The sequence below is a fragment of the Carettochelys insculpta genome, chromosome 9 (genome assembly GCF_033958435.1).
Source record: "Carettochelys insculpta isolate YL-2023 chromosome 9, ASM3395843v1, whole genome shotgun sequence".
NCBI classification, from domain to species: Eukaryota; Metazoa; Chordata; order Testudines; family Carettochelyidae; genus Carettochelys; species Carettochelys insculpta.
In genome coordinates this window covers 60081342-60094461 of record NC_134145.1, presented here as the reverse complement: position 1 = coordinate 60094461, position 13120 = coordinate 60081342, and the positions used below count along the sequence as shown (strand labels likewise).

The 13120-nt window shown below is 47.8% G+C and overlaps 1 protein-coding gene across 2 annotated transcripts in view; it reads left to right on the top strand.

The window, feature by feature from the left end:
• Positions 1 to 1293: 1293 nt before the first annotated feature.
• COP1 (COP1 E3 ubiquitin ligase) overlaps positions 1294 to 13120 on the top strand; it is a 163441-nt gene continuing 151614 nt past the window's right edge. The window contains exon 1 of one of the 2 annotated variants that reach the window (XM_075003155.1): positions 1294 to 1753. In XM_075003155.1, the coding sequence (XP_074859256.1) occupies positions 1395 to 1753 (359 nt within the window). In that variant the 5' untranslated portion in view covers positions 1294 to 1394. The remainder of the gene's footprint in view (positions 1754 to 13120) is intronic. The other variant, XM_075003156.1, reaches the window with a different exon arrangement.

Here is a 13120-nt window from a genome sequence, read left to right as displayed (position 1 = left end):
TAAACCTAGTATTGGAGGCTGCACATTTTGGTAATGTACCTTAATCCTAATTAAGGTATATTGGATTAGGCAGAAATTTAGGAGAGTTCAGGGATGATTATGAAAACAGAAGCTCTTTTTGCTATAGTAACAGTAGGTAAACCACAGGGGGTTCCCCCCACCCCCAGGGCACCTTTCACTGATGAATTGCAAAGTGGTTTACAAAGGTTAACTATTGAGTATTTGCAACAACCCTGACAGGCAGTGAAGGGTATCACGCCCTCTGACTGATGAGGAAGTGGAAGAATGGATCGGTCAATGGCTTGATTGGAGCATCCATTGTGCCATCTGAAATGAATCAACAAGTGCTCAGCATCTCTGAGAACCAGGCTCTAAGATATTTGCTCAAAGTTGCACAGCAAGGTGGGTACAGAACCCAAGAGTCCTAGGATTGCCATTGGCCCCATCAACATGTGAATAAGGCAGTAGCGGGCCCGATTGTTGAGAAAACCGCGCTAACACCGCACACTGTGATTTTCACAAACACCACACATCTGAGTGGCGTCGTGATACCTTGTGCCTAGATACAATGCCGCTCACTTGACTTTGCTCTCCACCAGCCCGGCCACCGCTCCCTCAGGATGGTGGCTGGAAATCTGAGGAAGTGGCGTTGCAACCTGCTGCACGGGATCACACCGGTGTGGCCCTGCTGCTCTTTGCTGGGGCCACGGCAGATGGGGAGGAGCTGGGTGGGTCGGGCTCCCTGAGGGGCTCGCCCCACATGGGTGCTGAGCGCCGCCTGCACCGGACCCGGCTGGCGCTGGCTTTGCCCTGGGGGCAGTTCCCCCTTGGCTGGGTGGCACAGGCCTGTTAATACCTGGGCCTCCCCGGCTGCTGGCCAGACTGTGGGGCAGGCATGGGGGCAGCCCCACAAGTGGGGACTAAACCTGGTGCCACGTCTCGGGCAGGGGCAGGAAGACCCTCACCCAGGACCACCTGAGCTGGCTGGGGCCTGATGTGGGGGGTCGAGTGGGGGAGGGGAAAGCACCCAGCCCCACCTCCAAAGGGCCCTTCAGCCAACCCCACCCCCTCTGCCCTCCCCTCTGCTATCTGCGCATGCGCCGCCCCGCCCCGCCCCGCCCGCCATCGCCGGCCGCAGGCCTGCGCAGTGGTCGCTGAGCGTCCGAGCCTGCGCCTGGCCCGCTGTCTCCCGCGGAGCTGTGGAGTGTCAATAAAGCTTGAACAAGAGGCGCGGGGGGAGGGGGTGGCCGCCGCCGGAAGCGGCCGAGGGAGCTGCGCGCGCGCGGCCGCGGCCCGCCGGGGTGGGCGTCACTGGCTTTCAACAAAACTTTATTGTTCCCCCTGGCGGCGGCGGCGCGCAGGATGCGCTGAGGCTCCCCCCGGCCGGCCTCGGCATGTCAAGCAGCCGGCAGCAGCCGCCGCAGCACCCCCCGGCCGGGCAGGGCGCCGCGGCCTCCGCCGTCACGTCGGCTTCCTCCTCCTCCTCCTCGTCGGCCGCGGCGCCGGGCTCTTGCTCCTCGTCCGCGGGGCTGGGGGCCCCCGCGCGGCCTGTGCTGGTGGCGGCCGCCGTCTCGGGCACCGGGGCCGCGGCCTCGGCCTCGGGGCTGGCCCGGCTGGCGGGGGCGGCCAGGCCCGGCGGGGGCGGCGGCGGCGGCTCCTCGTCGGGCGGCGGGAGCAGGAAGAGGCCGCTGCTGACCCCGCTCTGCAACGGGCTCCTGAACTCGTACGAGGACAAGAGCAACGACTTCGTGTGGTGAGTGAGTGAGTGGGCGGGGGAGGGGGTCGAGCGGCACGTGGGGGGGGGCTGTGGGGGGCAGCTGGGGTTTGGCGGGGGGGGGGGGCGTTTCTGTATCTCGCTTGCCCTGGGCACGCCCGGGAGACCCGCCAGAGGAGCTCCCCCTTCCCGTGGGGCGCCGCCTCTGCAGGCGCCCGCTTGGAGCACACACGCAGGGATCCCATGGCCTGTTCCCCTGGCGCTGGGGGCTCTGCCAGGAGCAGGTCTCACGGGTGGTGAAAGGTCACGAGGGTTTCCTTTGGGTAAGGGGCTGCAGTCTCACAAACCGATCTTTATCGTTGGCGATTAGGGACAGAGTGCTGCGTTGTTCCCTAGAGCCAGTCCGCGTGTGTGGATGCGAATCATGGACTATCAGTAAATAAGCGGTCGAAGCCACAGGAATGTGGTTTTTAAGAAGGATGTTGTGCATTTCATGGATGAGCAAAAGGACGAATGAGTCTGTCTTAAATGAAGCCAACAGCAAAAGAACACTTAAGTTGGATAAGAGCAAGGCAGGCAAAATTTATAGGCCGTATAATTAGAAAGTCTGCGCTTGAAAATTTAACGATGGCAGGAAACTGCAATGGAAAGTGAGGATGAGGTAGACAACGTGAGAAAATATTGGATAGTATCACTTCATGGTTGCATTGCCACAATACTGTGGAGATGCTCCATGATACTCGTAATAGACAGGGGTGGAGGGCCATGATCGCCTACACTAATCAGCATGGCACAAATGAATGAAGGGAGTAGCATCCAGGAGTTCAGTCCAGTAGGTGGCCTCTAAGAGACCTAGCTGGCCATAGTTCTGGTTAGGGCCCTACCTAATTCGTGATGATTCTGGTCCATTTCACTTCCTAGGAGTTTAAAAATTGTAGGTTTCATTATCTTCCTTATTTAAGTCTGAAATTGTAGTGTTATTCTATGCATCCCGACCTGGACAGGGGTTATGTGTCAAAGGGATGAGACAAGTTTATTGCAGTGGGGTTTGCAAAACTACTACCATTACTTTTGCACTGCTACCGTTGGCAGCATTGCCTTCAGAGCTGGAGAGCGGTGGCTGCTGGCTGGGATCCCAGCTCTGAAGCCAGAGACACTGCCAGCAGTGTCAGAAAAGTAAGGATGGTGTGATATGATTGTCACCTTTACTTATGCACTGCTAATGGCAGGGGACTGCCTTCAGAGCTGGGCATCTGGTCAACAGCCAAGTCTATAGATTATTTACAGGTGTAGTCCAGTCTTCTGGCTAACAAACTAGTATCCATTATAAGGCATTGAGAATCGGTTGTAAGTGGCAGTAGAATCTAAGTCTATCTGAGACAAGTGTTTTGCCTCACTGAAGTTTCAAGGTGCTTAAGTACAGCATGTTTAAATAGCAAGGTGTGAAGTTATAATGCAGAAGTGACTGGTTGAGATCTACGTCTGGAAAAAAATGGCTTTTGGCAAACTTTAGTAGGAAAAAAATAAATGCCCAACTGCTACCTAAGCACCGAGAAAGAGCAATAGAGCCCTTTTCACTACAAAAATGTGAAACCTGTTGGCAAAGTCTACTGTATATCTATAGCAACTCTTGTCCAGTGCCTACATTCTTCCCCTTATGTATTTAGCATTATTTTCTTTGTACCTTTTAGTCATTTATAGCTAGTTAACTATCCTTCTGAATTGAGAGCGCTTCGGAACAGCAGCATCTGCATGTATTCAAAAGGAGCGAGATCTCTGAGCATCTTCTAATGCTCATGTTGTCAATAAAAATGACATTCTAAGTATGCATAAGCATTGACTGGGAAGAGTGAAAATACAGAACTCCATTAAGGAGGTGATTTTTGCAGAAGAGCAAGCTGTCTTTGTCATCTTTTAGCACCTCTTGATGGAGCCCTGTGTGGATATAAAATTTTGTATCTGCATCCTGTCTGTGAGCTGCAAAATTAGTCCACAGATATCCATACTTGTTTGTAGATTTGTGAGGTTTTATCTCTCGAACAAGGAAAAACCCATTGAAAGGCTTTCCTGTCTACTGTTCAGAAATTCTGAAGGTGAATGAACAATCTGTTGGTCACTGTTATTGAAGGCTACTGCTAGAACTTGGGTGGGAAAAAAATGTTGACTTGTCTGTTTCTTCAAAAGTCCATAGCAATTGTGTGCGCATCAGACCAAAACTTAAAACCAGATCAGTAGGAAATTTTGAGCAGTGGTGAGAGAGCTACCTTTAGTTCTCCAAAACTTGTAGATTAATTTGTAGTAACAGGTTAGGTTTTAACAATTGATGGTGTCTTGAAGTGGGTCTTTGCTGTCAGTGGTGGCAGTCTACCCCCCCCCTTTTTTTTTTTTTAAAAAGGCACTAATAATTCCTGTCATTAATAGACTGAAAAATCTTCAGGCTGGTTTCACTTGGGCTGTCTTTACTGCCACTTTCAGCTGTTAAACTCTAGTTGTTCAGGGGTGTGAAAAAACATGGCAACATGGGCATTGTAGACATACCCTCAACTATGAGAGTCAGAGGCTTAATTAAAAAGATATTTTCATTCCAGGAAATGTTACCAGACAATAAGGATGGGTAGTGACGTACCATTTTTTAGGATGGTAAGTTGTTGATGTATGTTTTGAAAGCAAGTTGGGAGACTCTTAATGATCTTTTTGTGGGTGACAGCTTACAAGACTGCTGTGTATGGCTGTTGCTATTTGAATTTAGGATTTGGGGAAAGATATCTATTACTCTTTGTGCTATAGTAGGACAGAATGACTCTGATTAGGCTTGTGGGCCCCATGGTGAGGGATGCTGTAACTAAAAATTCTGAACCCCCTATGAGTGGGGATTGTCTTGCCAACTAAATAGACACAAGACAGGCAAAGGATAGTACAAAAGAAGTATCACTATAGTACAGATGAGATTGAAGCTGTTGAGTGGGGATAATTATTGTTTGAGAGAAGCAGCCCTAGCTTGCTGAGTGTGTGTCAATGTATTACTGGCAGAACTGGACATGAAGTAGCACCCACGTCTCTTAACTCCCATTCCCCTCTATACACTCAGTATCACTACTAAAGGTAAGAAGATGTGTTTGGGTTGGGGCATTTGATTGAGAAGGTTGGCTGGGTGAGTTCAGCTGGTGTGGTGAGGAATGGCTTGGCTGGGAGATACCACTGTTGGCATGGACGTTTGGGAGAAAACACTGTTGAGGAATTGGTGGTTGAGGAGAAACGATTCCCTATGTAGAGTGCTAAATGGAAGGGGAGAAAGAAAGTTAGAGAGGTCAAAAGATACAATAGCAAGCATGTGGCATATTGGCTTGAGGGAAAGCTCTTGATGCTTCAAAGATTCAAAAACAACTTCACTTTAAAACATTGACTTAAGTCCAATAAACATTTTGAAGAGCGCACGTAACGTAATTAGTTACATTCTCTCTTGGAAGTACAGTTGACTGAGCAGAGTAAAAGCAAGAATTTAACGAAGTGACTAGCTGGGGAAAGATGTTTTATTATGATGTTCAGTGGCATTTATAGGGAAACTGTCAGGGTTTTTATGTGGTGCTAACTGCTTAAAGGGCAGGCAGTGATTTACATTTAATTTTTTTTTGTTTTTAGTTCTGATGGACTTATGTGGGCAGTAGGTATTTCCCGAGCAGTTTTCATGTACAGATAGTCCCCCACTTACGACCAGGTGTTCGGAATGTAACCTGCTCGTAACTTGATTTGGTTGTAAGTCAGAAATACCCTTTTACTGTAATCCCTCAAGGTATGTGAGGGTTGTGTTCCATGAAGTTCATGTAAGTCGGGGAGTAGGGGACGGGGGCTAGCCTGGTATGGGTGGCAGGGCTGATGAGAGGGTGCAGTTAATATGGGGCTTGCTGGGGGCTTGGACCCAGGCAGCAGGGAGTTGGGTTGGAGGGTAGGGGGTTGGGAATCCCAGGAGCAGGCTAAAGCCAGAGCCCTGCCTGCTGGGAGTGTGAGCTGGGGCCATGGGGGTTGAACGGGGTGAACTGGGGCAGGGGGTTTAGCTGAGGGGGTATATCCTCATGCGCTTGCAGCGACTGACAGCTGGAGCCCCTCACGCACTGGTGGCTGACAGCTCTGCGTGTGCTGGGAGGGTCAGCTGGAGCCAGGGCAGGGGAGTTGAGCTGGGTGGAGGGGGAATTGAATGGGGGTGAGCCAGGGCTGAGGAGGTTTGAGCTGCTGGTGGGGGTAGAGCCCCTGCTCCTGGCGGCTGACAGCTGGAGCTCCAAGTGCGGGGGGTGGGATGTGAGCTGGGGCTGTGGGAGGGAGGGGTTGAGTGCTATTACTGTAATTAACTGACGCAGGGTAGCCAAAATTGAGCTGGGGGGGTGCACCGGGGCGAGATGGGGGCTGGGAGCTGAAGCCCCAGACACAGGTTGAAGTCAAAGCCTCATGCATGGGGTGGGGGTTGGGTCTGGGTCTGCAGGGGTTGGAGCATGGGGTTAGAGTCAGGTCCGTGCAGGTTGGAGGGGAGCCCCCAGGTGCGTGGCTGGAGTCCTCCTTCCTCACCCAGCAGGAGGTGAGATGGGGCGTGCAGGGGGTGTGTGAGCTGGAGGCTGTCTGTAAGTACGAATGGTCGGATGGTCGTAAGTTGATGTGTTTGTAAGTCAGGGATCACCTGTATATAAGATGTCATCCTCAAATCATCACAACCCTGGGTCAGTTAATTACAGTAACAATATCCATGTAATGCTGTAGATGTGTGTGACAAGGAGTAAGAATGTAAACTGCCTGGCTCTCTTTAGAGTTGTGCACAGTGTATGAAAAGTCAAATGTATGTGAATTCAGAGCTCTGCACATCAATTTAAATTCATAAACTCATAAATTAATTCATTCAAGACTTTGTGTGGCCAATCTAAGAGGCAAAAATACCCCCATAAACAGAAGACTAAATGGGGTACTGCTTTTGAAAAGTATGCTAGAGGGAAAATTTGATTTATCTGCATGTAGGCCATTATGTGTAACCAAAGATACACTTGCAAGATTTATGGTGCCTTCTCTTGATACCAGACAGATACTGATACCAGACAGAAACTGAGATATGAGTATGTCAGTTGGATTTACAAAGGTGCATGCAGAAATCTAACTTAATATTTTTGTACTCTCTGTTAATATTTTTGGTGTTTATGCCGTAAACCTCTGTGTAGTACTTTAAAAATGCTAACTCAGCAGTGTGATAACTAAGCTGCAAAACGAAGTTTGACTTATGTTGCTGGTTTGGATTGTGAAATATTTTGCAAACAGACCACTGTCGTCATAGCTTTTGTGTACTATGTGTAGTATGTGTTGGCCAATCTCTTGAGGTATGTACAAAGTGAACAACACTGTATACCAGCAGTGTCCAACAGGAATTCAAAGATCGCCACACTTATGGTTGTCTTCTTTCCTTATTTGCCACGTTATATTATTAAATAATTGTCTGAATAAATGCCTGTGTCCATGCCCTCCTCCAGAGCCGGGCACTCTCAGCTCCCCCCCATGAATACCCTCCCCCTCCTCCAGAGCCAGCCAGCCATCCCCAGCCCTCCCTCCCCCTATTCTAATTCAGTGCCAGCAACTCACCAGAGCTGCCGGGGCTGCCATGTGCTTCTCCCAGCAAGCGGTGGGGCGCATGCACGCAGCAGGCAGATGCCACTCCCCGCTTGCGTATTTCAGGTCCAGTCGCTTTTAAAGACTGCAAGATTCACATGTGGCTCAAGAGCTGTATTTGCCGCAATGCGGTGTCCTGTTTGCCACGTGGTGAGCGGTGAACATATTGGACACCGGCGCTGGAAACCGACATGAGCTTATATCTGTTGGTGAATAATTTTTTTTTCTAGTACAGTACTAGCAGGAGTCTACGTCCTTGTTAACGCACACAAGAAAGAGGTGTATCAAAATTTTTCTCCAGCCACCAGTACAGAAGTTAGTGGGAAAAGGAAGTCTCTGATCTTGGAGGATCTTCTCCCGGATCTTGTGACACATTTTATTCTTTAGTACCCCTTTCTAGGCACCGCATTCACTATGAACAGGGTGCTGGGTAGCATGTGTCTCAGAATGGTGTCATGCTGCTGCTGCTCAGGAGCAGAGTATGTTGCTTCAGTGACTGTGGTGTTTCACAGCAGTACTTGTATCTGAGCTCTGAGCACAAACTGCAAAACTTGGGCATTGTTTCTACACCCTGTTTTGTTGGCTGACTTGAATTTTGGCAGGGCCATCGCCCCTTGTGTTGTCTTTTCATATGAAAAGTAGCATTGTCAAGTGATTAAAAAATAAATTAATAGTGATTAGTTATGGGGCTGCTGGGGTTTCCCCGTCCTGGCCAGGGTTCTGTAGCTGTGGGGCTGCTGGTGGGTCTCTGTAGGTCTGTCGATTAAAACTTGTTAATTTTTTAACATGTTGAGTCAGCCCTGTGTTAATTGCAAGCATCAGCATACTTTAATTGACAGTCCTAATGAAAAGTGAGCATCACAGTGCTCATCTGACAAAGCGGGTCTTTGCTCACAAAATTACGCTCCAAAATATCTGCCTATAAGGTGCCACATGACTTCTTGTTGTTTTTGAAGATACAAACTGACTTGGCTACCCCTCCATCACAGATTGATAGAGCTAATAAGAAAATATAATCTCTGTCTAGAGGAGCGCTCAGAAACCTATTAACCCTACTCTTAGCTCTAGACCTGTCCATAGTAGTTCAGTTTGTAACGTGCGGTATTTGGGAAATGCATCTATAAACACGAAAACTACAGCATGTATTAAACAAAGCAGCCCATCTGCCCACACAGATTGACAAAGCCACATCATTTGTTACCGTGCTGTCTGCCCGTCAAAGACTGGATCGAATTCTAAGGCCTGGTGTCAAACACTGCTTAGTTCCAGCTTACAGAGAACCTTTATCTCAAACATGCCACCTTCTCTTCTGCACCTCTGACTTCGGAGTTTGCTATCCTTTTGGGGTGCAACAAGAGACTTTCAGCAGCTGGGGGTAAGACTAGTTTAAATGCAGTCAAGAGCCTGTTCAGAAGCCAGAACAGTTCAGTCTGTAGAATTTCCTGCCAGACTAGCTGAGGAAAAGACTATGGCCATGTTCTGGACAAATTGCAATGTTCCCCTACTGACATAGTTGCCCATAAAGGCATTCATTCAGAGTGACCTCTGTGTGTTTACTTATCCCACATTTGAGAGGGTTGGTCCATCTGTTTGTTGAAGAACTCCTCCTAAATGGTAAAAGTTAGGACCACTGAATTTGATATACAGCTTCCTTTTAGCGTGTCTTAGAGAAAGATCAGGGATTGGTTGTGCCAGGGGAACAGGATGTGCCTCAAATATGACTGCCTCTCATAAAACCATACATAAGAGAGACTCACAAAGCAGGTGAAAGGGGCTGGCTGGAGGTTTCCCCTCTTTGCGCTGGTCTGGGACTGCCTCAGCATCCCACCTCCCAGGTGCTCTTAAGGAAGGTGTTCATATGGGAACAATGCTGACTGTTCCCCTTTGTCAGGGAGAGGGGAAGTGCACAGTTAGCTGCCTTCCTCATTCTGGTTGGTTGGGGCTGCAGGGGACATATGAACCTGGACCTGACCCACCTAGGGGACATACACCCCTCTACCAGCTGTTTCCTGGAGCTGCAGCGGCCATATAGAGGCGCTTCTCACCTGGCCCTGAACAGCCAGGTGAGAGATGGCTGGGATAGTCCTCTGTTCCTGGGGCAGCCTGCATAATGAACCTGTCATCCGCAGCCCCACACCAGAACAATGATGTAAATGAAGCATGTACAGTTTCATTATAAAACTAACGTGGACGTGAGTGTCTGTGTCTGAAATATGGAATCTATACACACACACACACACCTTGCTCTGATAATAAAATGAGAGAAGAATGGAAGGATGAGAGAAATTGTGTTGAATTCTACATGTGCCTGTATTGGAAGAGACAGAAAATCATGTGTACACTATTTTTATAGAGCACAAATTTGGTTCTAGATAGAACAATGGCTGCAACCACGAAGAAGAAGAAGAAATTTGCAGATTTATAGGGGGTTTAGAAACATAGCGCCCATTAAAGTTAATGGAAGATAAGTCAAAATCTGCTAGGCTCCTCTGAAAACTTAAATCGGAGGGAAATGGAATGTTTGGGGCCTTCTAAATATTGAACGGCTTCCATGTTAGTCATTCGTCTGTGTAGTACTAACACAGCAGCTGCTCCTTGAGTTTTTTTTTTTTTACTTACTGAAGGTGATTTGCCTTGCTGATATCATTTCCCTTTCACCAGACATTACATTGAGGCAAAGGATTAGGAAAAAGGGCTTTTTTTTTTTTTTTTAACATGGGGAAATTGACCAGAATAATGATTACAGAGCTATGCTTCTCATATATAATTCATCTAGATCTGCCCTAGGACTTTATAGCAACCCATCTTTTACCCCCCTTGTACATCTCCCATGTGGTTCCTTCCTTTTCCAAGAAGTAGATAACAAAAACGCAAAAAATAAAAAAAAATTGTAGTTATGCATTTTGTAATAGCCCTGCATGAAATCTTCCTTTTTTGAGTGCTTATTCCCCTCCTCATCCCCTCACGTTTGCACTGGAACAGGATGAAGAAATTTTTTCCCATTCTTTCTCAAGTATATGCCGTAATATAAGTATTTGTCAACATCACCAGCCATCAACCTTAGTTGGGATTCACTTCAGTTTTTCACTCATGGGTTTCTGTATTTTGCCTTACTTTTTGTATTAAGGCTGTGTATCTGAGCAAGAGTATCTCTCTTAGAGTACAGTTGTACTATTCTGTACGTGAGTTGAAAGTGAAAATAAGGACATAAGAATGGCCATACTGGGTCAGACCAAAGGTCTATCTAGCCCAGTATCCTGTCTGCCGACAGTAGCCAATGCCTGGTGCCCCAGAGGAAGTGAACTGAAGACAATGATCAAGCGATTTGTCTCCTGCCATCCATCTCCTGCCTTCGACAAAAGGCTCGTCACCATACCTTACCCCTTGCTAATAGCCATCTATGGACCTAACCTCCAAATATTTATTGAGCTCTTTTTTAAGCTCTGTTAGAGTCCTGGCCTTCACAGCATCCTCTGGCAAGGAGTTCCACAGGTTGACTGTGCGCTGTGTGAAGAAAAACTTTCTTTTATTAGTTTTGAACCTGCTACCCATTAATTTCATTTGGTGTCCTCTAGTTCTTATACTATGGGAACAAGTAAATAACTTTTCTGTATTCACTTTCTCCACACCATTCATGATTTTATATACCTCTATCATATTGCCCCTCAGTCTCCTCTTTTCTAGACTGAAAAGTCCCAGTCTCTCCAGCCTCTCCTCGTATGGGACCCGTTCCAAACCCTTAATCATTTTAGTTGCCCTTTTCTGAACCTTTTCTAACGCCACTATATCTTTTTTTGAGGTGAGGAGGCCACATCTGCATGCAGTACTGAAGATGTGGGTGTACCATAGTTTTATATAGGGGAAGTAAGATATTCCTTGTCTTATTTTCTATCCCTTTTTTAATTATTCCTAACATCCTATTTGCTTTACTGACTGCTGCTGCACACTGTGTGGATGTTTTCAGAGAACTATCCACTATAATTCCAAGATCCCTTTCCTGATCTGTTGTAGCTAAATTTGCTCCCATCATATTATGTGTATATTACCTTACAGTTACCCACATTAAATTTCGTTTGCCATTTTGCTGCCCAGTCACTCAGTTTACCAAGATCTTTTTGAAGTTCTTCACAGTCTGCTTTGGTTTTGACTATCCTGAACAGTTTGAAAGTGTATTTTTTATGGTGTAAACCTTCTGTTGAGGGACACAGGAAGCCAATTTCAGTACTATGGCAGATGAAAAGCTTCATTTATCATATAGCTGAGGGGTGGGGAACCTTTTCCCTGTCAGTGGCCACACAAGAGAGAAATGCAAAGGAGACCCCAGAGTTTAGTGGAGCCAGGGCTAGTACATTTTGTGGGCCCCCCTAGGCTCTGATGTGGGGGCTTTGGGAGGGCTTGCCAAGAAGTGGTTTTGGGGTATGGAGTCTGGGAAGGGTGCACGAGTGAGGTGGGAATTGGCAGGTCTGGGCAGGAGCAGGCTACAGGTGGCGGGGGCGGGTCTAGAAGCAGGCTGGGGTGTGGGTCTGACAAGGAAGGGGTACAGAAGAAGGCTGTGGGTCTGGGCACTGAATGAAGGGGTTAGGGTGAAGGATCTGGGAAGGAGAGGGCAGGAGCAGGGTGTGGGTCAGGAATTGGGGAGGGAGTGAGAGGCTCTAGGTATGGGGGGGCACAGGAATGGTCAAAGGGCAGGGGGTCTGGGTGCTGGGGTGGGGGGGTGCAGCTTCGCTGAGCAGCACGTCTGGGTGTGCGTGGCTCTGCACCCTCTCCCCACCGCTCCCAGGCACCGACCTCTGCTGCTCTGACTGGATGGAATGAAACCTCTGGGAAGTGCTGCCACTGGCTCTCTCCCTGGCTTGCCTCATCCAGTCCACAAGGCTCAGGGCTGTGCACCCTCAATCCTGCCGCAAGCTGGATGCCAGGGAGGAGAGCCCTGAACCTCAGGGTCTGGATCCGGACCACAGGCTAGGGGTTCTCCACTCCTGATTGTAGTTGAAACCTGTTCCCAACATTAAGTTCTCTGTTGGTCTTGAAGACAGTGAAATGTCATTTTATGCTACATCCATGTGGTTTCCTGGGCCTTTTGTTTTCTTGCTGGTGATCCCATTGAGGTGAGTGTATTAAGAAGGTTTAGTTTTCATTTTAAATTAGTGAGGTAAACATATATTATTTAGGGCTTCTCTATTACATTTTTAACCATAGTTTAAAACAAATCTGTGCATAGCTACCTACATTTCAGAGGCATTGGTGACAGACAAGTATGAGAAAGCCCTACTCTAATTTCTGCTTGTAAAGCAGTGAGCTCTGCTGGGAAGCAGTCTTTTAATAAAGGAAATGTCAGGCTCCATTAAGAATGAGCTGGCACATCATACATGTGTTGTGCAGGGTCGGATGGCTCTCTTTCTCGACTGTTTTGGCTTTGCCATTTAGCCAGTTAGACTAGTACGAAGAGGAATAATTTGGAGAACCATGCAATCTGGGATTCTTGGCATGTTAAGAGAAACTCTTAATTCAACTCTTGTTATGCCACAGACCAAAAATCATTGCAACCTTGCTGAGACGCTTTGCTCATTGGGGATACGCTGGAGGTGACTTTGGTCTCCTGTGAGAAATGGTTTTATAAATGTGTTTAGAAACTCTTATTTGGACGTTGCTTTCCATAATCATGTTTTCCTTCTCTTGCTAAGGAACGTGGTATTAAGAACATGAGTGAAGTTTCTTTTCCAAACAAACATGGGCAATGACCCATCTAGGATCCTGAAATCATTGCAA